The sequence below is a fragment of the Dendrobium catenatum genome, unplaced genomic scaffold (genome assembly GCF_001605985.2).
Source record: "Dendrobium catenatum unplaced genomic scaffold, ASM160598v2 fragScaff_scaffold_133, whole genome shotgun sequence".
NCBI lineage: Eukaryota > Viridiplantae > Streptophyta > Magnoliopsida > Asparagales > Orchidaceae > Dendrobium > Dendrobium catenatum.
The window spans coordinates 6365630-6393285 of record NW_021318595.1 but is presented as its reverse complement, the minus strand read 5'-3'; the positions used below and the strand labels follow the sequence as shown (position 1 = coordinate 6393285).

General features: G+C 36.4%; 2 protein-coding genes across 7 annotated transcripts; both read right to left on the bottom strand.

The window, feature by feature from the left end:
* Positions 1-15407: 15407 nt before the first annotated feature.
* LOC110114929 (trihelix transcription factor GTL1-like) lies at positions 15408-18858 on the bottom strand. 5 transcript variants are annotated; one of them, XM_020847975.2, is made up of 4 exons: positions 18714-18858; positions 18177-18527; positions 15975-17304; positions 15408-15878 (listed from the first exon to the last, which is right to left on the bottom strand). In XM_020847975.2, the coding sequence occupies exons 2-4, from the start codon at positions 18443-18445 to the stop codon at positions 15654-15656; spliced, it is 1824 nt and encodes a 607-aa protein (XP_020703634.1). In that variant the 5' UTR covers positions 18446-18527; positions 18714-18858; the 3' UTR covers positions 15408-15653. The 5 variants fall into 5 exon arrangements, with proteins under 5 accessions (XP_020703634.1, XP_020703635.1, XP_020703639.1 ...); XM_020847976.2 differs by having other exon boundaries at positions 18177-18492; positions 18714-18823; XM_020847980.2 differs by lacking the exon at positions 18714-18858 and having other exon boundaries at positions 15975-17300; positions 18177-18342.
* A 3934-nt stretch (positions 18859-22792) lies between these two features.
* On the bottom strand, positions 22793-26458 carry LOC110114920 (actin-7). Of its 2 annotated transcripts, none has more exons than XM_020847964.2 (5): positions 26304-26458; positions 24682-24755; positions 24170-24563; positions 23476-24089; positions 22793-23164 (listed from the first exon to the last, which is right to left on the bottom strand). In XM_020847964.2, exons 2-5 carry the CDS (start codon positions 24739-24741, stop codon positions 23099-23101), a joined length of 1134 nt encoding a protein of 377 aa, XP_020703623.1. In that variant the 5' UTR covers positions 24742-24755; positions 26304-26458; the 3' UTR covers positions 22793-23098. The 2 variants fall into 2 exon arrangements, with proteins under 2 accessions (XP_020703623.1, XP_028555495.1); XM_028699662.1 differs by lacking the exon at positions 26304-26458 and adding an exon at positions 25825-25894.
* Positions 26459-27656: the final 1198 nt, after the last annotated feature.

The window sequence follows — 27656 nt, the reverse complement described above, 5'->3', positions numbered from 1 at the left end:
TCTTTTTTTTTGTATAAAACCGGATTTTCATTGAATCGTCCAAGAACCACTTGGACTTGAGATCGAACCGGTGCCTGTTTTCCAAAACGTCTAAATTAAACGTAGGGAAATATGATCCATTAGATTATGATCACGTTGTCCAGATTCATTAAAAAAAATGAAATACCTTTGTAATCCTGTAATCCCTCGTTTTGTTCGAATTTTGAATGAAGCTTATGTGACCTGCTCACGTCCTTCCTCTCCGCTCAACTTTCTTACTTTGTTGGCGAGCTCGTACGAGCAGCTACAAGCCTTAGACCGACAAAGCTCTTCCCAGTATTAGTCATGACTTATTCTGCCATTTCTTCTGCTTGTTCTTGTACTGAATAGCCAAATAGGTATGAGTGCACTAATTGCTTCATCTTATCTTTCTCCTCTCATCATATGCTCGACCTCTTCTACCAAAAAGAATAGTCGCATCAGTGTGCCCATATGTGCACTTAGTTATCCATCGCATTTGCCTCCTTCGTGCCTCTGCTCAACCTCAATTGTTATTTTTCATTATTGGGTCTTCCATTTTACATATTTGATAAAGTTCAAATGTTTCTTTTTTTTTTTCAAATCTTATATTTTACAAATAACAAATCTGTTTTTTTTTTTTTTTTTCCAAATCAATATAATGATGTATGGGTTGAGAATGTTTGGTTCAGCTTAATCATTATCTGCGTCACATGTCTTAGAGGTACGTCTTAAAACAACTTGTGTTTAATTTTATTGTAAGCATCGATTTGGTGATTTTAAATTGTGTTTAAGTTTTTTTGTGTAAGCAAATTGTTTTAAATATTCTTAAATCTATCTTTCGTGCTTGTTTAGAGAATATTTTGGAAAAATTGTATTTGTGAATGTTTGTATTTACTAAAATCATATTTTAATTTTCTGAAATCAAATTTCTTAATTGTTAAAATTGATATTCATATTTGCTCAATTTGAGATTTTTATGCACTGAAATTGTATTTTTGTTTTGCTAAAATCAATGACCATGTTTGTTGAAATCAAATTTTAGTTTGCTAAAATATGATTTCTTAATTGCTAAAATTGATATTCAAATTTGTTGAATCTGGGTTTTATATGTGATGAAATTTCATTTGTATTTTGCTAAAATTAATCAAATATATTGAAATTAATTCTAATATTTGCTAAACTCAAGGTCAGATTGCTATATTATTATGTTAATTTTGTTAATTGTTATAATAATAATTATTATTTATTATATCATCCAGTTTAATCCTGGTTCGATTGGTCGAACTAGTGGAACCGTGAACATTTCCTTCTTTTGGTTAATTGTCGGAAACTTTGGAAGGAAAAACAAAATCACAGAGCCCTGCTTAGCTAAAGTGATTACATAATATGAGTATATATTAGTTACAAAGATTTGTGTATCCCTTAACTTGGAGGCGACAAAGTTACAAGAGTATAGAGAATTCGTATAAAATATAATGAAGACATTATTGGTTGAAAGGGGTTAGACGATTGCGGCTAAGCGACAACATTTTGCTAGTGTTAGTTGATTGGAAGCATATTGACCATCATCATATTTTAAAATTTATGTGATCAAGATGACGTCAATTTGATGGATATTTTATGTGCATTTGAGTCTTTTATCGCGCATCCTCATTCTTTTAAGATCTTTTGAACAAGGCCTCGTTTTATAAAATTAATTGCACGAGTGCGTTCGGCTCATCGAGACAAATCAAACGAGCTCAAATCGGATACCGTTTGATGTGTGTCAAGAAGAGAGAATGATGGGTGCCCTTTTGCTTAGTAAACTTAATAATTAAAACGAGTTAAGAAAATCATACCAAAAAATAGAGATAAAATATAAATATAAAAAACTTAGTAAATAAAGTTTATCATTTTAAACATTAAAAAAAAATACGTACGCATATTTATAATAAATAAAAGGAATGAAAATGAAAAATAAGATTCAAATTAAGCTTACATACAAAGTCATTTTACCTTGCCTTTTCACATCCATCTGAATCAAGCAAGTATCTCATCTAATGATTGAAAATCAGTAGAATTTTTTTTACTTTTCAAGGGAAATAAATAAACTCAATCCTAACTCTTGGACTAAGAGTTTTAAATGACAAAGTGAGCAAATTATCAAACTCTCATTTCAGGTTTAAAATAAGGAACACTCCCTCACACCTCCTGTTCGACACACTCACATCTTCATTCGGCCATCAAATGAGAGAAGATCTGCTGCTTCACATTCGGCCAGCAAGAGGAGGAATCTGATGGTGGTTCCTCCACTTCAATCGTCCTGTTCGACACACTCACATCTTACAGCTTTTCAAACCCTTATATTTGATTCCTTCCAGGAGGGCAAATGTGTATTGGATTAAGAAGCTTTAATGATCAAAATATTTAATTAAAATAAAGGACTCTATACTATCAATCTACCGTAGTCTTGGAGGATTAGTAGCATTATAAATATGAGCCTAAGACTTATTGATCAATAACTTCTAGCACTTAGAAGTTATTGAATGCTATGTTCTTTAAAATCTAAAGTGAAATAACTTCAACAATCAAAACATCTTTAAAAATAAATTTACATTTTTTTTTTTTTTCTCCTTAGTTCTTTTACATTCATAATCTCTAACTTGGTACATTCAATTAATTGGCATGTGATGAAGCACTCTCAGCATAATCTAACACTTGAAAAAAAAAAATCCTAATAACTACCCAAGTCATATAGCCTTTCTACACATACTTAGATGGTTTGTTAGGACAACCAACTCTAGCCTAGGCTAGACTAGTGGTTTGAATTGCTTGCTAGGTGCTTTGCTTGGGGAGTAACTTGTGTATGTTTCTTTATTTTCAACAATGTGGATGTCATATATTTTAAATTATATTGGTGCACTTAGGCTCTTTAAGAGCAGTATTAGAAGTGTCAGGTTATTTCATAATTGTTTTGCACTTTACATGCTGCTATACACTTTTATATTGTATTTAAATTCCTGTAAGAGTAATGTACTTAAAAATAATGAATACATGTATGAATCATTGTAAAAGTAAATTGTTTATAGATTGAGTTGTACAGTGTCTTGAGTTGTAAAAAGATTTAAACATACATGGTTATGCATATACAATTAGGGCTCCAAAAGATGATATCATTTTCTTTCGAGGATACTCTTTTTTAGGATTCCATAGAAGACTTGGACCTAGAAGGCCATAAGCAAATATATTTCAATTTATATATATGATAGGCTTAGAAATCCAAGCTTGTTGTGGTGGAGCCTAGTCGTCTTTCTTTTCTACATAGTCTAGGTCTGTTGTAAATTATCAATAAATAAATAAATTGCTCTTTATATTTAATTCTTTTTATTTCTTATATTACAGCATGCATTGCATCATATGAGTGGTAATTGACATGATAGGGTAAAAGTTTTCCTATATTTCTTTTGGTGTATGTATTTCGAACTTTGTAGGAACAAGTACACTAATTCTAAGAAGATACTGTGCTAGATACTTTATACACAACCCCTTTACCTAAATCACACATACATGCATACATTTTAATTTTCTGCGACTGTCCGTTAGAGTCTAGCTAGGACTTTTATACCCAACTTGGGTAAGGTAGCAGGGTCCCCATTGCTCTCGGGGGATGCTGCACTTTTTCTTTAGACTGGTTCATTATGCTGCCAACATTTCTAAGAAATTTTAATAGTTAAAAAATTAGTTAAGTAAATTAAATAAGATAAATTTTAGAGTTCATATTAAAATTAAAATTACTCATCTTTAGTCATAAATTTTAGAGTCTCATTCATCCTTTGAACTTCCTAGGATAGAACTCAGCCTATCATGCATTAAATCTTGTCATCCCAAATATTTCTTTAGATCCATATGTTTTGAAAATTTTTAATCTTCACTTTAATCAAAAATATTTTCTTAGGATATGTAATTAATTATAGAGGTTTGCCCCTATAGGGAGTTTACAACCCATAATAAAATAAACTTCATCTTAGTTTCTTTCTAAGATAGTGGAAAGATTTGTGGAACACAGACTTAAGCTTTAAAGATTGGATTAATTTTATAATTGAAATAATATGTGAATGTTATTTTTATCCTTCAGGACTAATTGAATATTCCATATGCAATATTCAATCATGAATGAAAAGTTTCTCTTCTTAAATCGATAGTGACACATTAGTATATCCTTATAGATGATATAATTATAAATTAAGTCTACTATGGCTGAGCAATTAATCTCTAAAATGCATATCTAAGTATTAGTAGATAAGCTCAATGTAATAAATATAAAACAAGAATGAGGTGACATGTTCTTATTAGACAGCTACCTATCACTATCTTATGTCTTGTCTATATATTGGTTGTAACACCTCTTTGTACAACGGGCAATACAAGTCATTATTTTCCTCTCATCTCCTCTGTTCTTTAATGTTCTTCTATCCCTTGCTTTGCTTCAAGAACCGAAAGATTCTACATGGTATCAAATAGGGTGATTTAGCTGGGCAATCATGGCAAACTCATCCACCTCTCACATTGAAGAACACGACGCATCCAGGTTTCAAGATACTCTGGTTCTCTCTTCCACCTTGAAGTTCATGGTCTCAAATCTCAAACCGATCATTCAAATTCAACTCACACCCGAGAACTACTCAATATGGAGATCGCAAATCTCCAAAGTTTTTCAGGCAAATGGGTTAGAATCTTATCTTGACTAAAATTTCTCCAAACCTCCCTCTCTTCTTGATCATCCCGATGGCACATCTTCACATAACTCCGCCCATTCCCACTGGTTGCTCATGGACTAAAATTTGGCCGCGGCAATCTATTCAACCATTTCCTCACCATTCTTGTCTTACATAATCAATCTTGAATCTACCTTTGATATTTAGTAAACCCTTGAAACCCGATTTCAATCCATAAATCGTTCCAAGGTTATTCAACTAAAGAATGAATTACATCACATTTCCCTCAAGAACTCTACCATGACACAATATGCTGATATCAAATCCCTTGTTGATCAAATTGCATCCACCGACTCCAAACTGGACACAGAAGACATAGCTCTTCATATTCTCAATGGACTCCCGCCATCGTACCAATCCTTCAAGACCTCTCTTCGAACCATGCTCTATCCCATTAGTCTTGACAATCTTTATGCACTTCTTCTTAGTGAAGAAATAAATCTTGCTTTCGATGCAACTCACACAACATACGTTGATCCTAACGTGGCCCTCTTCTCCAATCGCGGTAGAGGACGACGATCTAGAGGATGTTAGGCTCATGGCTTCAACAGCACAAACAAACCCTCTCCAAATCAATCAATTACTTGTCAAATTTGTCTCAAGAAGGGTCATTCAGCAACAAACTGTTGGCATCGTTTAAATGTGCAGCATGTTCCACCATCTACAAATCAATCAAACACTGCTCTACTTGCCAGGAATTCAAGATCCTCCGTCAAATGGTACCTTGACTCAGGAGCATCATCCCACCTTACCAATTCTCTTGAAAATTTGATCGTCTCCTCCCCGTATCATGGATCGGATGGCATCACCATAGGTGATGGGAGCTCGGTTGGCATAGCTAATTCAAGTGCATGCATATGTGTGCTACCAACACCCGCTCGTTAGCTAACTCTCTCTCAACTCCTTCATACTCCTTCACTTCAATACAATATGTTATATATTTCACAGCTTATTAAAGATAATAATAAATCCATTTCTTTCAACCCTAATGATTTCATTTTGAAGGATCTGATGACACGGGAAGTTCTGCTTTGCGGACCATGTAGCAATGGCCTCTACCCCATCCACACCACCCATACTGCGTTCCAGCAGCGTGCTCACTCGGCGACAGTATCATCGTTGGTCTCTTGGCATAATAGATTGGGCCACCCTAACAAAAGCATTTTATACATTATATCTGTTTCTAATCCCCATTTGCATATAGATGCTAATAAATTTTCTTATCATTCTTGTAATATCTCTAAGACTCACAAACTTCCTTTTGAAAAGTCTTTTAATCGTAAAAATTCAGTTTTAGATCTTATACACTTAGAAGATTGGGGGCTTGCACCTGTTGCCTCAACAAATGATTTTTTATATTACGTTACTTTTGTTGATGATTTTACTCGTTTTACATGGCTTTTCCCAATGTGTTATAAGTCTGAGGTTAAGAAAATATTCATTAAATTTAAGTCTTAGATCGAAAAACAAATGTCTAAACAAATCAAATGCATATGTACCGATGGCGGAGGCGAATATCTCAATCATATTTTTACTAATTTTCTTCAAGTTCACGGTATAGCTTACAAAATTTTGTGCCCTTATACACCGGAGCAAAACGGTGTCACCGAACGAAAGCACAAACATATAATTAAAACATCTTGATCACTTCTTTCTACTGCTCATATTCCTTATCGTTATTGGCCAGACGCCGTCCTTACTGCAGTTTACTTAATAAATTGCATGCCTTCAACCACAACCCATAACATGTCACCTTTTGAACTATTATACAACACTAAACCTGAATACACTCACTTGCATACTTTTGGTTGTGCGTGTTTTTCCCTCATACCTCCTCATGATCGTCATAAACTTCAGCCCAAAACTAAGTCGTGTGTGTTCATTGGGTACTCTGATACTTACAAGGGATATAAGTGCTTAGATCCATCTACAAACAAAATCACTATATCTAGGCATCTTACTTTTGATGAACAACATTTCCCTTTCTCTCATATTCCCAAGGTAAACTCTTCCAAACACAACACTACTTCACTGTTACTTCTCACTCCCTGCTCGGTGCAACAAGCACCAACATCCTCAACCAAATCTCAGCCTAAGCACCCTGAAATTGTACCACCAATTTCCACTAAAATCATGTATCCTAGAATCAATTTGGAACCATCACAAAGTCCAAGCAATGTGTGTCCCGCTGAAATTTTTCTTCCCATTGCTCGGCATTCTATGGTTACTAGAAGCAAAATCGGGTACTTGGAGTCTCGTTCCACCACCGAACTCATCCGTATTATGGTGCAAATGAAAGTATCGAACAAAGTTCCATGACGACAGATCAATTGCTAAATATAAATGTTGACTGGTTGCACTTGGGAATAACCAAGAATTTGGTCTTGATTGCACAGAAACATTTTATCACTGTTGCTAAACTATCAACTATTCATATATTACTTGTTATTGCTCTACAAAATAATTGGCAGATTCAACAGCTCGATGTCGCAAATGCATTCCTGTATGGTAATCTAATCGAAATGGTGTATATGAAGCAACCAAGAGGGTTCGAGGATCCAACTCATCCAGACTACGTCTGTCGTCTTCACAAAGCCCTTTATGGTCTCAAGCAAGCTCCGAGACAATGGTATAACACATTCACTGAGTATCTACTTTCACTCGGTTTTGCAAACATCAAAACCGATCCTTCACTCTTCATACTTAATCAAACCGACTTTCAAATATTTTTGCTTATATACATTGATAATATTCTTATTACTGGTAACAATTCATCCATGTTTTGTAAGATCTTGAAACAGTACTTAAGTACAAGATTCTCCATGAAACATCTTGGTGAGGTGCATAGCTTTCTCGGCCTTCGAATTGATCGGCAAGAACAACAATACTTTCTTTTGCAAAAATAATATGCAACATCGATTCTTCAACAGGCTCAACTAACTCAATGCAACTCCATTGCCAACCCATCATGCACGAAACTGCCAAAGGACTTTCCGCAAGAAACAATCCTATCAGATCCTACAATGTACAGGAAACTTATGGGTTCCCTTTAATACTTAACTCTTAAGCGTCCCGATATTGCTTTTAGCGTCAAAACTCTGTCTCAACACATGCATAATCCACTACCATAACACATCTTCTTGCTCAAACGGCTATTGCGCTACATCAAAGGTACGTTGGATTTTGGATTACCTATTTCAAGATCTAATCTTCAACTTACCTCCTTTTCAGATGTCGATCGGGCCAGAGATCCCATGACTCGAAAATCTACATTCGGATTATGTTCATTTCTTGGTGTCACTCTTACTCGTGGATAGTAAAGAAGAAACGCACCGTTGCTAGATACTCAACTGAGCACTAGCAGCTTTAACCGCTGATGTCATTTGGCTACGCAAACTTTTGATTGAATTTGGCATCACTGAAACAACACAGATGGATCTTTACTGCGATAACATGTCAGCTATTGCTCTCGCCAACAATCTGGTGTTTCACGCCTGTACGAAAACATATTAAAATTGATCAGAAATTTGTTCGTGATCACATCCAATACAACGGTATCCAGATACTACCAATCAACAACATTGATCAAATCTTTGTTATTTTTACAAAGTCCTTATCTACACCATGTTTTCAAGCACTTAGACTCAAACCAACGGTTATACAAAACCCATTAGTTTGCAGGGGTCTATTAGTAGATAAGCTCAATATAATACATATAAAATAAAAATGAGGTGGCATGTTCTTATTGGATAGCTACCTATCACTATCTTATGTCTTATCTATATATTAGTTGTAACACCTCCTTATACAACGGGCAATACAAGTCATTATTTTCCTCTCAACTCCTATGTTCTTCTTTCCCTTGCTTTGCTTCAAGAACCGAAAGGTTCTACACTAAGTATATTATTTCCATACTAAATGAGGGTAATTGAGAAACGAGGAATTGATTAAGTATGTTGTTTGAATAGTGTAGTAATTAGAAGATTTTTTTTTTCTTTAGATAACACAGTGATATTTTTGACTAAAATAAAATTATGCACGTAGCCATGTCGTCATTCATTCGTCGAAAGGGATCAGAGAACAAAAGGAGGGCTGAAAATCAGCCGACCCGTTTAACAAAATGGAAGAATTAACTTTATCCTCTCTCAGCTGTTTAACGTACAATTACATATATGGTTGGTCAACACATTGCATTATTATTTGAAAAAAAAAATCATATGATGCAAAAAATGGCTACATTTGTACCTTTACTTGACTTTGTTAATTAGTAAGCTCTCTTGAGTCTTGTCCTCCCGTGGCTTTACCTAATTTGGATTTTAATAAATTATGAATTCATTTGGGCTGCTCTCATGAATCAATTATTATGAAAAAATTTATCTTTTTAAAGTCTTAAACCCTATAAGCGTTATTATACATGTTTCTCTTCTTGAAAAAATTGGTCAATAATTACTTTGTCAAAATTACCCCATCATGATCTATTTAGATTTTATTTGAGACTGCTTTCATACTACTAATAGAGCAGCAAGATGTAAATAAATTAGTTAATTAAAGTGTAATGTAGCGTGTGTGTGTAGCCTTATTACTTAGGCCTTTATATATGTATAAGATGTACTGTTTTAGACATAATGAATTACTCTTTTCTCTCTCTGTTCTTAAAGTTCTCCTTCTTGTCTCTGCCGACTAGCTTCTCTTTCGATTCAAGAATCCATTGATTTCTACATGGGACAAGGCTCTCTGATCTAGGGCAACAATGGCAACCTCCGATCTCTCCCAAACATCCAGGCAAAATGAGACAACGACAATCTCGGCTCCAGTAATATCCTCCTCCCTCAAATTCGTCCTGTCGAATCTCAGACAGATCGTTCAAAACCCCCTCTCCCCCGACAACTACCATCTATGGAGATCTCAGATCTCCAAGATTTGTCGTGCAAATGGACTCTTATCATTTCTTGACGCTAACACACCCATACCTTCACCGACGTGTGCTCAATCTGACAGAACGACTGCTCCGAACCCGGCATACAACCAATGGCTGCTCACAGACCAGAATCTTGCGGCAGCCATCTGTTCCACTATCTCAGCATCTATACTTCCATATGTTCTACATCTGGACTCCACCTCCAAAATTTGGCTGAATATTGAAACAAGATTTCAGTCTATATGCCGATCCAAAGTCATACAACTCAAAAATGAGTTGTATCATGTTTCCCTAAAGAACTCAACAATGATTCAATACCTAAACGAGGTCAAGACTCTGGTTGATCAAATAGCAGCTGTCGGATCAACTATTGATCCTAAAGAAATAATTCTACACATTCTCAATGGATTGCCACCGCAATATCAATTGTTCAAGACCACCATCAGAACAATGGTGACCGCACTGAGTCTTGATCAAATATACTCGCTACTTATAAGCGAGGAAATTCACATTGCCTCTGACAGTGCTCGATTCTCTGTACCCAACGATCCCTCCCATGCTCTTTTCACAAATAGAGGTCGTGGTCGCAACAGGGGAAGAGAAAGATCCACTTCAAACAACAACTCTAGGGAACATTCAGCAACACCGCTACCTACATGTCAAATCTGCTCCAAGAAGGGGCACACAATGGTCGACTGCTGGCATAGACAAAATATGGATTATATTCCACGCTCTACCAAACCTCAAAACTGGGCTATGATGGCTGATTCATCCGCACCATATACAGAATGGTATTTGGACTCCGGTGCGTCGTCACATATGCCAGAAACACTGATAACCTGTCCACTACAACACCATACAGTGGTAATGACGGAGTCATCGTAGGAGATGGGAGTTCGGTTAGCATTGAAAACTCCGGCCGTGGGTTGCTACCGACTCCCTCACGTAAGCTCTCTCTCTCACAAATATTACATACTCCAGCTCTTCATTATAACCTCTTATCTATTTCTCAACTAACCAAGGATAATAATATATCCATAACATTTGATCCAAATGGGTTTGTATTCAAGGATTTGCAGAACAATCAAGAAATGCTCCGGGGACCTTGCCGTGACGGACTGTATCCGCTACGAACTCCGGAAACTGTGGCAAATCAAAGTGCTCTTACTACTATGGTTACGAAGTCTGTTTGCTGACACGAACAATTGGGTCATCCCAATGCTCGCACTCTTGCTACGATTGCTTCCAGTAACCCGCATTTAAAAATAAATAAACATACTATCTCCTGTCATTCTTATAACAAATCTAAGAATCACAAACTTAGATTTGAAATTACATCTGTTAGACAAAATTATATTCTTCATTTACTGCATTTCGTTGTGTAGGGACCGGCTCCGGTAACCTAACACACGAGCTACATTTACTATGTCATATTTGTTGATGATTACTCGCGCTTTACCTGGCTTTTTCCAATGACAAAGAAATCTGATGTTCTTGATGTTTTTATCCACTTCAAAACTCAGATCGAAAACATGACATCAAAACAGATTAAATGCCTTCGCACTGCCGGCGGCGGTGAATAATGTAGTAATGCGTTCACTCAATTCTTAAACAAACATGGTATCTCCCATCAACTATCGTGTCCCTATACGCCTGAGCAAAACGGAGTAGCCGAACGAAAACACAGGCACATAATTGAGACGACTCGCACGCTTATAGATATGGCTTCAATTCCTTTACAATATTGGCTGGATACTACCTTAACAGCTACTTATCTTATAAATCGAATGCCATCACGCAATACTAATAATCTCTCTCCATTCGAACTGTTTCATGACAGGAAACCAAGCTATCAAGAACTACGAATCTTCGATTGTGCTTGTTTCCCGCACATGCCGACTCACTTTTGGACCAAACTACAACCAAAGGCTCCTCTCTATGTCTTCCTGGGCTACTCCCAACAACACAAAGGGTACAGGTGTTTAAACCTGACCAATAACAGAATTATCATTTCTCGAAATGTAGCGTTCGACGAAAATGCGTTTCCGTTTGCCAACAATACGCAGACCACACAAATGTCCCACCCAGATGTGTCGACGCTATTCCTTATACCAACGTCCACCTTGCAGCAGAGCACAAAATTACGATCTACTCAAACCGCTCCAACTCCAGCTACACCACATCCGCCAGTATCTATTCCTCCTCCATACAATTCAGAAAATTTAACCATTGACCCACAGCCAGCTAACACCACTATACATCCTCATGCTGGTCATTCGATGCAAACTAGACATAAAACAGACTCTTTAAAGCCTCGGGTCAGGCTTAATTTACTACATAAACAATCAAAAAATCAAGTTCTAAGTGATCCCACGTCTTTTCATGAAGCAAATAAAATTCCATATTGGAGACGTGCCATGGCTTCTGAATTCGTAGCGCTACAACAACAAGGAACATGGCAGTTGGTTCCTAGACCACACAACAAGCATATATTGGGCTGCATGTGGACTTACCAAACTAAACTACACGAAGATGGGTCGATAGCCAAATATAAAGCGCGTCTCGTAGCTCAAGGAAACAATCAGGAATATGGCTTGGATTATACAGAGACTTTCAGCCCAGTGGCAAAGTTGCCAACAATACGAATACTACTTACGGTAGCACTGCACAATAATTGGACTGTTCAACAACTAGACGTGGCAAACACGTTCTTACACGGCAACCTCAACGAAACAGTTTACATGCGACAACCGATTGGTTTTGAAGACGAATCCCAACTAGATTATGTCTGTCTACTTCGCAAGGCACTCTACGGTCTTAAGCAGGCACCTCGGCAATGGTACACTACATTCACCTCATTCCTGGAATCAATCGGATTCAATCACAGCAGTTCAGATCCATCCTTAATGATTCTTCACCGCAATAATGCTCACCTATTCATCCTAATATATGTCGATGATATATTAATCACCGGCAACAACCAAAACGCCATAAGTCAGGTTCTGCAATAGCTTAATGAAAGGTTCAACATGAAACACTTAGAAGATGTACATTCATTCCTAGGCATTCATATTACGCGTACACCAGACTCTTATTTCCTTTCACAGCAAAAGTATACAAAATCTATCATTGAAATGGCTAATCTCACAAAATGTAATCCTCTGGCCAATCCAAGATGCACGAAACTACCGCCCGATTTCAGTTCCGACACATTGCTCTCGGATCCCCATCTCTACCGACAAATAACGGGATCGCTACAGTATCTCACACTCACTAGACCAGATATTGTGTATAGTGTAAATCTTCTCTCGCAACATATGCAACAACCACAGCCTCAACACATCTACCCACTCAAACGACTTATCCGATATCTAGAAGGTACGTTAGATTTGGAATCCCAATCACTAAATCTAACTTATGTCTCACATCATTTTCAGATGCTGATTGGGCGGGAGATCCGATATCCAGAAAATCGACATCAGGCTATTGCTCCTTCTTAGGAAATACCCTTATCTCTTGGACAGTCAAGAAGTAGACGTACAACTATTGCAAGATCGTCAACGGAGTCAGAATACAGGGCGTTGGCTGCTGTCATCGTCGATATTATATGGCTTAGGCGGATTCTATCAAATTTTGGTATCCAACAAACAGCACCGACTGAAGTTTTTTGTGACAATACTTCGGCTATCGCTATAGCCAACAATCCGGTATTTCATGCCAGAACGAAACACATCGAGATTGATCACAAATTCATCATGGATCATATTCATCAAAACACCATTTTTCTACTTCCAATCAGTACCATCAACCAAGTAGCAGATATATTCACTAAAGCATTAGCCACACCAAGATTTCAAAAATTAAGGCTCAAACTTACTATCACCTCCGATTCAACCGTTTGCGGGGGAATATTAGAGCAGCAAGATGTAAATAAATTAGTTAATTAAAGTGTAATGTAGCGTGTGTGTGTAGCCTTATTACTTAGGCCTTTATATATGTATAAGATGTACTGTTTTAGACATAATGAATTACTCTTTTCTCTCTCTGTTCTTGAAGTTATCCTTCTTGTCTCTGCCGACTAGCTTCTCTTCCGATTCAAGAATCCATTGATTTCTACAACTACTTCTTAAAACTGTTTTTAAGTATAAAATTTTCTAATTTAAAAATTTTTTGTATTATAAAATAGTTTTAGAAAGCATAGATGAAAAATATAAGCTCTCAAATCAAAAGGCCAAAACTTGATACATTAATTATTGGTGCCATTTCAGAAAGTAACCCTCCAACAACAAAACAGCCTCACTGTTGCTCTCTCTCTCTCTCTCTCTTTCGGTAATTAAGTTGTTGAGCGGACACAAATGGACCAATGTTTATGTGAAGCCAATAATAATTAGCCCACCCGAGTGGATAAGTAATTATATGAAGCCAATTATTAGCCCATCTAAGTCGATAAGCGTAACGGCCGAAGCTTTTGGTCTATTTGTACGATTCAACAATAAGTTGTCCAGGCGGGCTTTTTTGCTGAATGGCTCTTAGATCATTACTTTTTTATAAGCTGATTTTTTAATATTTAAATCATTTTAATAATCTAAACTCTTAAAGTAATATATCTGCGTCTCATCCATTTTTCAACGGCGATGATCTTTCTCAATAATCAAGAAGATTTTTTAGAAGTTAATTAATTTGACGTCCGGTGTTAATTTGACAGGGAAAAACAAAAAAGAAGGGTGCGCCGCAGGGACAAGTTAGCTGGCGTCGCTTCTCTGGCATGCCCAAAATAAAAACCAATTTAAGCATAATTCAACAGAACACTACATATCCTAAAAAGGAAAATAATAATAATATTAATAAAAAAAGGAAAGACAGGAGGACATCACATCCAAAAGCCACTATCACAGTTCCCACTGCTAACATAAATCTTTAATAATTTTAATACACAAAGAGAGAGAAAAGAAAAAATAAGAGTCGCTGGATGATCTTTGGGCAACCAGGGTTTAGTAGTCTGATCTCTCATATTTCCTATGTTTGTTGATTGAGTCCTGACTTATGTTCTATGAGAGCCTTCGTGTGACATTTTTTTTCTTCATGGTTATTTTTTGAGTTAATTTTGTCTGTCTCCCTATTTTTTTCTGTGGAGACTTTGGTTTTACTTGTAACTCTTTTTCTTTAATATACGGACTATGCCCAAATTTTCCAAAAAGAAAAAAAAAATACTCGTCTAATTTCACATCTTAGAATTAAATAATTGGGCGCATTTAGATTCCTAATATTTACCTTTCAAAAAAAAAAGCTTTCAAAATAAAATTGGGATGGATTAATTTAAAAGTATATAAAATAAGTCTCACTCCTAATTAATTAGTTATGGGTACATGAAAGCTAATAATTAATTGAATATATGTGAAGGAATTGATTTGGGGCCTACCAAGATGCATGCACCAATACGTTATTATCATATATATAAGAAATATATATTTATGCATATCATCAACAAAACTCCCCCAACAACTTACCGTTAACTAATTTCTTAATAGAGTATTAATTAGACTACGAAAGTGAATAACCCCTAAAAACTATTATAAGAAAAAGACAACCGCAGAGGATAAGAAAATATGTGCACAAAATTAAATGGTAAACAATTCACAATTCCAATCGAAGTAAACCTACACAAACTAACAATCATGCTTACTTATATGGTAAAAATAATAACATGAACTCGAAAAGCAACTGCAAGAAAATCATTAAATAATTTTTTAGGAAATTAAAGAAGCTCGAGGAGAAGGAGATCAACAAACAAAGAATTAAAATAACAAACTAAGAACAACAGGAGATGAGAATCTGCGCAACGAAGCACAAATCAAATCAACCACATTAATTTTCTCCAATTCTCAGACACCCGCCGCCACCACCGCCCTCCACTTATATTTTATTCTTCCTAAACCCTAAATCAATTCAATAGAAATCGTTCAAGTAGATAAATAGATCCATTAATTATGGATTATATTTATATATATATAAAAAAAGTAAAATAAAGGAATAGATCTCTCTACCGGACCATGGCCGACAAGTTGCTGTCCAGTTCCACCACTAATTAGCACTCTAGGCATGATATATTGTTGCATTCTGAACCGAAAGCTGACACCCGTCTCCATTTTCTTGCTCTCGGATTCAACAACGGCCTGTTCAATCTTCTTCTTCACAATGTCTTCTGGCTTCAATATAAACAATGCCGAATTAATTGACAACAAAGCAATTTTAATTGAATTTGCAAGCGAAAAGCAACGAATGGGCGGCGCTGATAAAACTACCTTTTTTACCAGGGAAGCCGAGCTGGATCCTTGTTCGAAGAAGCTCATGCGGTCATCTTGCTGCTTAATAATGGCCGCGGTTGGGGAGCTGATGGCGAGTTGATGATCATCTGTGGAGAGAGTTTGGCCTGCTGTGCCGGCGGAGGAACTTCCGCCGAGGATTTTAGCGCGGTAGAGAGCGTCGAGTTGGTGGAAATAAGGGCAGGTCTTGGCATCTTCTGGGCGATTCTTATTGCTTTCCTTCACCTTCTTATAGTACTTATTGATGTTTTCCCATTTTTCCTTGCAGCGTTTCGCGCTCCGATCATAGCCGAGGCGGCCCATGCAGGCCGAGATCTCCTCCCACAATGGACCTTTTGGGATTGAATCCAGATATTTCGACTCCATCCCGCTTCGCAGATTGATCAGCGCATGGACTTCTGATTTCGGCCAACGCGAAGACAATATTGGCGCCTCTATCGTCCTTCTGCTCGAAGAACCCAAAGTCGTTTCCTTCGGTGGCTGATCGGGGTCTTCGGGCCGTGGAGGTGGCGGTGGGGAAGTTGGTGTTTCTTCTGCGGGGTCGACGGTGGTTTCAGGAGGTTGTGGAGGAGGAGGAATGGGGATTTTTTGACCGGTGAGTTTCTGGAGAAAGGAAATGATTGCGTCGTCGCGGGAAGCAGCGGCGGCGCGTTCTTGAGCCACGAGTTCATGCTCCCGAGAAATGCGGCTCTTTTCCTGCCGCCGCCATGCTTCTTCCCTTATCATTCTGTTTTGTTCTCGCCGCTCTATCGCTTCCAAGAATCTCTGAAGCATTGTCTCTTGCTGATCCATTACCTCCTTTATTAGACCCTCGAAAAAAGCCATCATCTTTCCGCTACCCTCCGGCGCCTCGCGGCGTTCTCGTTTTCTCTTCCGACTAGCTTCTCCGCCGTCCTCATCCTCCGACTCTGTGCCGGAATAGCTTGATGTGTTCGACGAGGAACTCGGCCCATCAGCAGCGTCAGTTGGAGGCGGCGGGATTGTCGTAGTCGTAATAGGGCCGGCGGCGGGGGGAGGCGGTGGCCGAACAGTGACTGAAAGCAGAGTGTGCGGAGATGGAGCAGCGGCGCCGGACGAGCTGGCCTCAATGTTAACCATAGTGGCTGAACTGTTCGCTATTGTTGGCGGCAGTGGGGGGGCGCCGGCGACTGAGGAGGAGGAGGAGGAGCGGAGTGCCTCTAGCTGGCTGAAGAAACGGTAAGTTTTGCCGGCGCGAGCTTCCTTCGTACGCTTATAATACTTAAAAACGTTCTCAAATTTCTCTTTGCATTTCTTTGCGCTCCGTTCATATCCTTCCTCCGTTAGCTTCCTGACCACTTGCAAACTCAATTCCTCACCACAATATAAAGTTTGATAAAAAAAAATATTTTTAATTTAAAAAAATTCGACATGTAATTTAATAAAAAATTGGAGGAAAACGAAAGGTGTATTTAAGAAAAAAAAAAAAAAAAAAACGAAAGGTTCTTATGATTGCACGCAAACACACATGCAGCACTCAACGCATCTAATCTTACACCTAATTATATAATAATTATTATTTATCTTCACTGTACTGATAGAAATAAACAACAGTTATAATCGTACTCGCTGAACATTGCCAAAAATATCGGAATTTAAGCCTAATGTATAACCCCCTTAAAAATAAATGAGCAAAAAATTTATGATTAATCTTTTTTATTTTTTAATGATTAAGAATGTGCTTTAAAATTGACAATTTTACTTGAGATAAATATATAATAGTTTTATGACTAATGTTTACCTAAATATAATATATATATATATTATATATATATATATTTTCACATATATGAACTTCCATAATTTAGCATCTGAATTTTGTACGCGGAAAAGAGAGAGAGAGAGGCAGTATGGTTGGGATTGATGCCGTGGATCTGACAGCCTTCCATCGAATTCAGTCCATATGTAATTTTTATCCCAACGCATTTAAACGATTTTTTTTTCCTCAAGACGCTCTACTCGTGATGGATAGAGAGAGAAATTAAGAGCTCATGTGTCTGCAAGATCGAAATTGTGACGACGGGAGAGAGAGAGAGAGAGAGAGAGAGATGGAACTGAACTCTCACCTTATTACTTTATGTTGAAGCAAGAATTGGATCCCAAAATACCGTTATTAGAAAAACAGCCTTACTAGAGAGAGGGAGAGAGAGAGAGAGAACTCACCTTGAGACCTGTTCCCATAAGGGGGCTTTGAGAGTGGCTTCCTGAAAGAGCGGATCCATATCAGAGCGGATCTTGAGCAGTGCCATAGTCTCTTGGCGCGGCCAGCGGTTTCCGGCCGGCGAGCCACACCCACTGTCTCTCTCTACCGCAATTTCGTCAAAGCCGTTACCAGCTGATGCAGATGAGGAGCCTAGACCTAGAGGAGGCATACGCACACTTATTGGCGCGGCTAATTGATCTGAAGGCGGAGGTCCTTCTTCTTCCTGCATGCTTAGCACTTTGCTAGCTAGCTCGATCCTCTCCGACTACACTCTACCTGTTTGTTATAGCGTTATTGAAAGGGAGAGCTGGCTGGCAAGAGAATTAATAATAATATTTAAAGGTATGAATAATTTATCTATATATATATATTGAATTGACGAAGAAGATGCGGTAAAAGATTAGAAATTTTAGAGAGAGAGCGGAAAAGAGAGAGAGAGAGAGAGAGCCAGAGAGATGATAAAAGAAAGTAGATGCTGCGGTGTCAGCGGGGCTTACTTTGCTGCTTGATGGTAGTTAAGAACGGAAAGGACAGAGAGGGCTGTGGGAGCCAAGGCGTGGTGGATGAGAGAGAAAGAGAGAGACAGTGTGTGTGAGTGGTAAATAAACCGTGGGGAACAAGGCAACAAGCATAACATGGGTGTCACTAGTGTTTCTTTTTTTTTTTTTTAATCTTCCTTTTGAAATTAGAAAGAAAAAAAAAAAAAAGACAAATGGGGAAGAGCTCATAACATGAGGAAGGACTTTATTGTTCCTATTTTCTACTTACTTTTTCAAAGAGATCCAGACCATACAAAAAGGGATGTAAAAAATTAACATGACATAAAAATTAGACTTAAACTCAATCCGAATTTTTGAGGTTATGATCAATCCGATTTAAGAATGAGTTGGGTCTCGATTTTCGACCCGTTTCAAATTATGCATCAAGTTTGGGTCAACCCAAGAACCTAACAATATCCTTAATGACCCGCAAAACCTCTTCTCCAGGGGCAAGCCTCTCGAACCGAGTTCGCTCCCCCGTCACAACTAGTTGAACATCTCCTTGAAACCTCTGATCAAACCGATTCAATATACCGATCAGCCCAACTCGACTCACCTCTCACAGTTACGTCGATTCTAAGCCCAATCCATCGGTCAAACTTACTCAGTTTCCAATCCCGATGCCGAACAATCTCCACTCATGATCGAACCTGCCACGCCCCTTCCTATAGCCTCCAAGCACCCGTTCGACCTCCCTTCTTCTTCCCACACACTTGATTGACGCCTCGATCCATTGTGCTGATCGATACAATCAAATCCTCCCCCACTTGACTGAATCGTGCCTAACTTCTTCCTCATGATCGCGAGCTACCCTCTCTTGCTCAACACCAATATACAATTGTTCGAATCTCTCGTGAAAGTAGCCAAAACTTCTGATCCACCACCTCTCGTTCTCTCACACTACTCGATCAGACTTCAGTAGGTTAAATTCGTTCAAAGACCCTCCAATCAGCCACTGTTCTACTCCGACCTCACACGAACATCACAGGAGTTTGAGTTGTACGTCCGATCCCTCATTATACATGTGCCTTCCGTGATATTTGTTAACTCGAGCTAATCGAGTCGGGTTGGTCAACCTTCTAACTTAGCGGGTCGGGTTGGGGTTGCAACTTATGACTCGTCTTAAAAAATGAGCCGGGTGAAATAATAGCGAGTTGATGTCGGGTTTGAACCATTTGCAAATGAAATGTAAATAATAATTAATGTTTGGATTATATATATAATATTTCAGAGTCGTGCAAATTTAATAATTAAATTTGATAAAGAATTTGCGGATCATATTATTTTCTTTTCGAAATAATTAGTTGTCAGAATCAGCCGCAACAGTAAGATATGCATTATGTAAACATGCAAAAATCCTCCAAACAATGAATATGAATAGCAGAATGGGTATGCAGCGAAAGTACTCTCAATAAATAATCTCATTCAATAACTGTATATATATTTGCTTTATGCTTAAGCGAGAAGCGGAATTAAGAAAAATAAAATGAAGATTAAAATATCATGATAAGAAAAATCCTTCATTTTATAATTATTTAGTTTTTAATGTGGGAGGAATCTGCTGGCTGAACACGTGGCGGGCAATGGCGGCGCCTCCCGGTAGAGGTCCTTTTCCATGATTAATGATTTAATGGTTGCCAAGTTGTAAAGCAAACAGTCCTTCCTTTAATACAGTTTTAAATCGTGTTTCTATTCACATTATTAATTTACAAATACGTGAAAGATGATTTTTCATTTTAGCATCGAATCTTTTTTGTCATCTTCCCCACATTTATTTATTTATGTTATTATTATTTTTCACTGTCAGTTTAAAATTATGAGCAAGTTTAGATCTGTCATTGATGAGTTGGGGTCATTTGCGGATGTGGATTGGTTTTAAGAGCGTGGGGTCAGTCATCCCTCACATCTCATATTTTTAATGATTTTCTTTTAGAAGCATTCAACAAAGAATACATAAATCTTCCTTTTATATTATTTATTATCTCATAATTCATCATCTTAATTTTGAGTCGAGCCCTCGTTCTTTTAAACTTACAATCTTAATTAACCTAGTTTTATTCTAATTAATCTCAAAAAAATATTATTCTAAAACCTAAACATAAGATAAATAGCCTAAAAAGATATTGAATAACTCAAACAAGCTAGATTAATTTTTATCTAACCCCAATTAACTTTCTAAAATTAGTAAGATCTTACATTGGCTTCCAATCTTATTTGAGTTTATACTAATATGACCCATAAAAATACATTCATGTTATTTTGAAGATTTGTTTTAAAATAATTACTAGACTATTTTATTAGTTATTCTAATATTTACTAGAGATTGCATAATTCATGTTGCCACATTAATTTAAGCTACTATAATATCAAAGCAATAAGAGTTACAGCTCCATATTTCTCCCCCTTAAATTAAAGACATTAAGTCATATCGCTATTAGACATATTAAATACGAAATAATAAGCCCCAAGCTTTCGACCATATGGATTAGATACTAATAAGATTCAAAACTTATTTGATACCCTTTGAGATATTAAGCCACAATCTCCATAAGTCCGGCACTCATAGATCCTACTTATTGGGTCCATCTAATATACAACAGATTAAGCAACATTTTAACTAAGGAACATCCGTTAGGATCAATTGAGATAAAACACGTTAATTTGTTTCACGTTTTTTGCGAAAATGTAAAATAAACGTTAATCAATTTCTCGTTTTAATAACAAAACTTAAGATTAAAATTTATTATATGAATATCAAATTTACCAAAAACATTCAAGTGAAAACGCAATAGAATTTTGTATATATATATTTTTTGAAAATATAAACCATTATAAAAATGTAAAATATTTTTGCATTTTAAAAAGTTTTACATTTCATTTAAAAAAACACAGAAAAAATTGAGTTTACTCTGCTTAATTAAGTTTAAATTACACGTCTTTAACTTAATTATGTTTAAGATCCCCCTACTTTTAAAAACTCCACAGTTACTTTACTGTCTTCTATATTTATATGTAGACTTTAGTTAGTTGTACTCGTTTGAAAGAGGATAATAATAAAATTGTTTTGCTTTGGTCATCTGGAAGAATTAAGTTAGATCTTAATTATCAACTTCATATGTGCTAACATAACATAACATAACTAGCTAGATTGACTTTTTACTCTTTGAAATATAAAAAACTCTTTGTCAGTAGGAATCATACACATGACTTTTTGTTATGCAATGCTGATATTATCTCCAGAACAGTGGTGTGCTGGAACCCAGCAAAACTGTCTACTACAGCAGAGTTGGAGATGGTAACAGCAGCTGCTTATAACTACAGTTGTTGCTGTCTTCAGTAACTTATTAGATGAATGCAGTTTGTGTCAGTAGGAATCTTTACTGTACTAAATTTCCTAAACAACAACTGTAGTTATATCAAATAACTAATATCTAGGAGATTTAATTACATCAAGCAAAGTATATATCGTTTAAGAAATAACACTGGCATCTAAAGCAAATATTGAAATCTAAATAAAACTTAATCAAGCAACCCCACCCAAAGAAGAACATTTTATATGAGATAATTTCATACGAAACACCTAAATCTTTAACTATTTACAAAACTAACACACTACTATCTCCCATATTTTGCACTTTTGTACATCGACACACACAAATAGATGAATTCTATAATTCCAAAAAAAAAAAGCAACAGTGCAAGGATTGGATTTGAAATCCCTTAAATTTGTTTGAGATTAATATAATATAAATTCTTTATATTCAAAACTAATCTCAAAATATAATGACTTTTGACCTCATCCTAATATAATTTATATCAGGTATATATCCTCATATTAATTTTTTTGCTAAATAAAAAAAAAATTCAATGACAAATGCATAAATATCCCTTATATAATTAATGAGCATGCATGGACATTCATTTATATGATGGAAGGATCATAAAAAGCTAAATTAACATTTTCAAAGAAATAATCTTTGCAATTTTTTTAGACATCTCACAATATATGATCTCAGCAAAAAAGACAGAAAAGCAAATTCTCAAAAACATAATTCATATCAAACACATTCTTCAGAAACTTTAAGACCTCAACGCATAAAACTGTCTTGTGCAGCATAATAGCAAAGTTGGTGTAAAAAGGATAAATTTGCTACAACTCAATCCAGACTACAAATCATACACATACAAACCACATCACATATGTTCTGTAGAAAAAAATATCTGAGAGAAGGAAACATCATAAAAACTCATGCAAAAAGAGCTACAAAACAAGCTTCCACACACAAGGCGTCAAATACCATGAGATATCTAAATACCGTACCAAAATACCAACATAGCAAACTTTAGAAGCACTTCCTATGCACGATAGCTGGACCAGATTCATCATATTCGGCCTTAGATATCCACATCTGCAAAAATATCAAAATAGTACAAAAATAAGAGCATACAGAACAAATTAATTTAGGATAGGATTAAACTTGGGAAATCATCACACACATATATTGCATAGTTACATAACTAACACCTAACTAACTCCATTTACAATAATATCATTATCATCCAAATCTAAAAGAGTAGAACAAAATCCCAATCTGTATTTTTCACTTTCATTAAATTCTCAACAAGATTGATTTTAGCATTCAAGTCAATTAAAATGAAAACAAAATTGATATCATTTCAAGATTCAGGCATAATTATTTTTAATTTAAAACAGAATTACCTGCTGGAATGTGCTCAAGGAAGCCAATATAGATCCTCCAATCCAGACACTGTACTTCCTTTCAGGAGGAGCCACCACTTTAATTTTCATGCTGCTAGGTGCAAGAGCAGAGATCTCCTTACTCATACGATCAGCAATGCCAGCGAACATGGTGGATCCACCACTAAGCACAATGTTTCCATACAAGTCCTTTCTGATATCTACATCACACTTCATGATAGAGTTATATGTAGTCTCATGGATACCAGCAGCCTCCATACCTATGAGAGATGGCTGGAAAAGCACCTCTGCACATCTGAACCTCTCAGCACCAATTGTGATGATTTGGCCATCTGGAAGCTCATAGTTCTTCTCAATTGAGGAGCTGCTCTTGGCAATCTCGAGCTCCTGTTCATAGTCCAGGGCTACATAAGCAAGCTTCTCCTTGATATCTCGAACAATTTCCCGTTCTGCTGTTGTTGTGAATGAGTAACCCCTCTCTGTGAGGATTTTCATGAGGGCATCAGTCAAATCCCTACCAGCAAGGTCAAGCCTGAGAATCGCATGTGGTAGTGCATAGCCTTCATAGATAGGAACTGTGTGGCTGACACCATCACCAGAATCCAACACAATGCCTTCAAAAGAGTATCAGAAATTAGATGAATTACTATGGTAAAATGTTCTACGCAAATTATCTGGTGATAGAGCAATTTACCTGTGGTTCGACCACTAGCATAAAGGGAAAGCACAGCTTGGATGGCAACATACATGGCTGGAACATTGAAGGTCTCAAACATAATCTGAGTCATCTTCTCTCTGTTAGCCTTGGGATTAAGAGGGGCTTCTGTAAGAAGAACCGGATGTTCTTCTGGAGCGACACGAAGCTCATTGTAGAAGGTATGATGCCAAATTTTTTCCATGTCATCCCAATTGCTGACAATACCATGTTCAATGGGGTACTTCAAGGTTAAAATACCCCTTTTGGACTGTGCCTCATCTCCAACATAGGCATCCTTTTGACCCATTCCCACCATGACACCAGTGTGCCGTGGACGGCCGACAATACTTGGGAATACAGCCCTGGGAGCATCATCTCCAGCAAACCCAGCCTAGTTATAACAAGGAAAAAGAAACTTTGTTTACAAAATACTGTTACACGGATAATCAAACTTCCAGTAAGAAGATTAGATAAGGGAAATTCATTCAAATGCGAATAAAAGCACATACCTTCACCATGCCAGTGCCATTATCAACAACAAGGGGTTGGATGTCCTCAGTTTCGGCCATAGTTTATGATGAACCTGTTTGAACAATAAATCGTCGAAATTTAGAAAACAGTAAACATTATAAGGAGCGTTACTAAACACTTAATGAGATCCAATCCCCAAGAAAAATTAAACACCTTTCCTTACACATACAACATAAAAAATAGAAAAGCAAAAAAAAAAACTACACATCTATGATAGAGAAGCTATTTCATCCAACACTCTTAACTGAAAGAGTCACTTGGATAAATTTGGAATTATTTCAAAACCGACCAAATCTACAAAATATAAATTTGTAATTGATATTAGGTTTACCTGTCATGAAATTATAAACAATAGTTCAATCAGATAAATTCTTAAAAGATGTTAGGCAATAGTGTTCTAGCTGTACGACTACATTTGTATAGGTCAGGCTGGTCAAGTCATCACAAGAGCTTGAACCAAATTAAGCTAGTTGTTGATCATGAATCACCACAAAACTTGCCAAATTTAATATCACCTAAATAAAGCCTCCAATCAATTAGTGATGGATCTCAGTAAGTAGCCCACAAGAGAACACTTATAATCAAGCTACCAAAATCACTCGACTATTCACAAAGTTGCCAACTTGGTAAAGCACATGCTACTCATCTAGAGTACTCGCTAGCTAACTATAGGTTCTCACTATGAGAAAATCGTCAAGAGCACTCACCTTCAATTCGAAACTCGCCTAAATTTCTCACCTATGGGATAGCTACTAGCGAGACTTGCTCCTATATAGCTGGCTACAGTGAATATAAATTATGTACTTCTATGTAATCATGAAAATACTATGCAACCAACCTTAATCCTCACATACAAATAAGGGGTCAATGGTCAAACGTAGACTTATCTTAATCTTTAACTTTTGATCCAAACTCCGTCCAGCAGAATCTCTTTGAGATCTCTCCTATCAGATCCTCTCTCCTATATTCTCCTCACAAAACCTCTTTTTCTCTCCACACTTTTGGTTCCATTTTTATCGGATCTATATATGTAATAGGATCTTCAATTATATTACAGCTGCTTTTTGGGATTACAGCAGAAAACAAAAGATTCTTGAAATACTTTTTGATGTAATACTTACGCCGAGAAAATCCCTCTTAGTATCGTTTCCAACATAGATCACGCCAACCGGTAAAACATACACGGCGTAACTAGGAGGAAGAAAAAAAAAAAAAAAAAAAAGTCTTTTCTTGAGCTAATCCAATAATTCAATATAATCGGAGAACAAATCATCAAAATAAATCCCAAAAGAATAATACTCACACACAGCCCTATAAATGACATACTATGTAGCAGATCTACCACGAACTAGAGACCAAGCACCAGAGAAATCCTGAAAATTACACAGCCAACGAATTCACCGCAGAAGAAGGAAGTTATAGGTCAAAGACCATCAGATCAGCAACGAGTTGACATACACACAAACAGATCAAAAAATCGAGACCAGCGTTTCGTAGATCAAGATGAAAAAAGGCGAAATGAAAGAAGTAAACCCTAAACCATCGTCGGAAAAGGAGAAAACGAGCTGTAGATCATACCGAAACAAACTAAAGCATTTACCTTTTCTGGCACCGGAGAGATCGGCGAGGGTTTGGGAGAAGCTCTCGCAGAGGTAGGAGGTAGGGCTCTCAGTTTTTTGGAGGAAAAAATGGCTAAGCAAATAGAGATATCAATGGATAGGATAGATCTGGCGGTGGATGGTAGATTCGGCTACTGATAGGTTACAATGCTGAATTAGTCAATTAATAAAACTTAAATGAGACTTTATTTAATAGTGTTATATATTGCTGAGTAAAAATTTTCAAATTCCTCATGTAAAAAACAACATTCTCCGACGCATGTATTAGGGGCTGTACATTAATCCTCATTTTACATGAGACATACATTTACATGCAATAAGAAAAAAAAAAAAAAAAAATCTCGACAAAAGTCATTTTGGTCAAAATAAATCCATCATAATTTTATATCCGATTTAGATTTCATTTTAGCCCAAAATCTCGAATTTACTTGGATTTGTTTGGAGCAATTTAAACTTTTTTTTTTAATTTATTTATTTTTAAAACTCTCTTTTTAGCCATAATCGACAAAAGTAGACATACATTTACATGCAATCAGAAAAAAAAAAAATCTCGACAAAAGTCATTTTGGTCAAAATAAATCCATCATAATTTTATATCCTATTTAGATTTCATTTTAGCCCAAAATCTCGAATTTACTTGGGTATTTAAACTTTTTTTTTAATTTATTTATTTTTAAAACTCTCTTTTTAGCCATAATTTCAAAAATATTTTTTCAAATATAACTTTTTAAAATCAAAAGTTGAAAAAAGTGGTATTTCAAACACATATTTACTAACTTCTTCTCCTGCCATAAAAGAAGTTGAAAAGCTTTTACAAGCTGTTAAAAAATTGAGTATAAAGAAGGACAAATATACCCGACAATAAGGACAAATAAGAAGAAAGAGCAAGGGAGAACTCTCTTGTATTTTCCAGCCATCATGAACGACAACCACAACCATCACCGCTGACAACCACCATTGCCACCGACGACCATCTTCAAAATTCACCACTTTCTCTAGAATATAGAGAAGATTTAGGCTTGTTGTTGGGTATATTTATTCGCTTGTGAGCATAAGTTTTTTAAAATCCTGTTTTTGAAAAATTAAGTCATGTTGTGGGATATATATTGTCCATCTCTGAATATATGATTATTGTATTCTTACTCTTCTTCAAAAGTGAAAAAAAAGGATATTTGTATCATTCACTACATAGTAAATTTTGTAACTGGGCTAAAACTTATAGTTTTTTTTCTTTCAAAGTTTTCTACATAAAATCTTTCTCAAAGATACATAAATGACTTAGTTTTTTTTATGAGGAGCAAGTTCAGTTTTAAAAAAATACCGAGCTCATATAA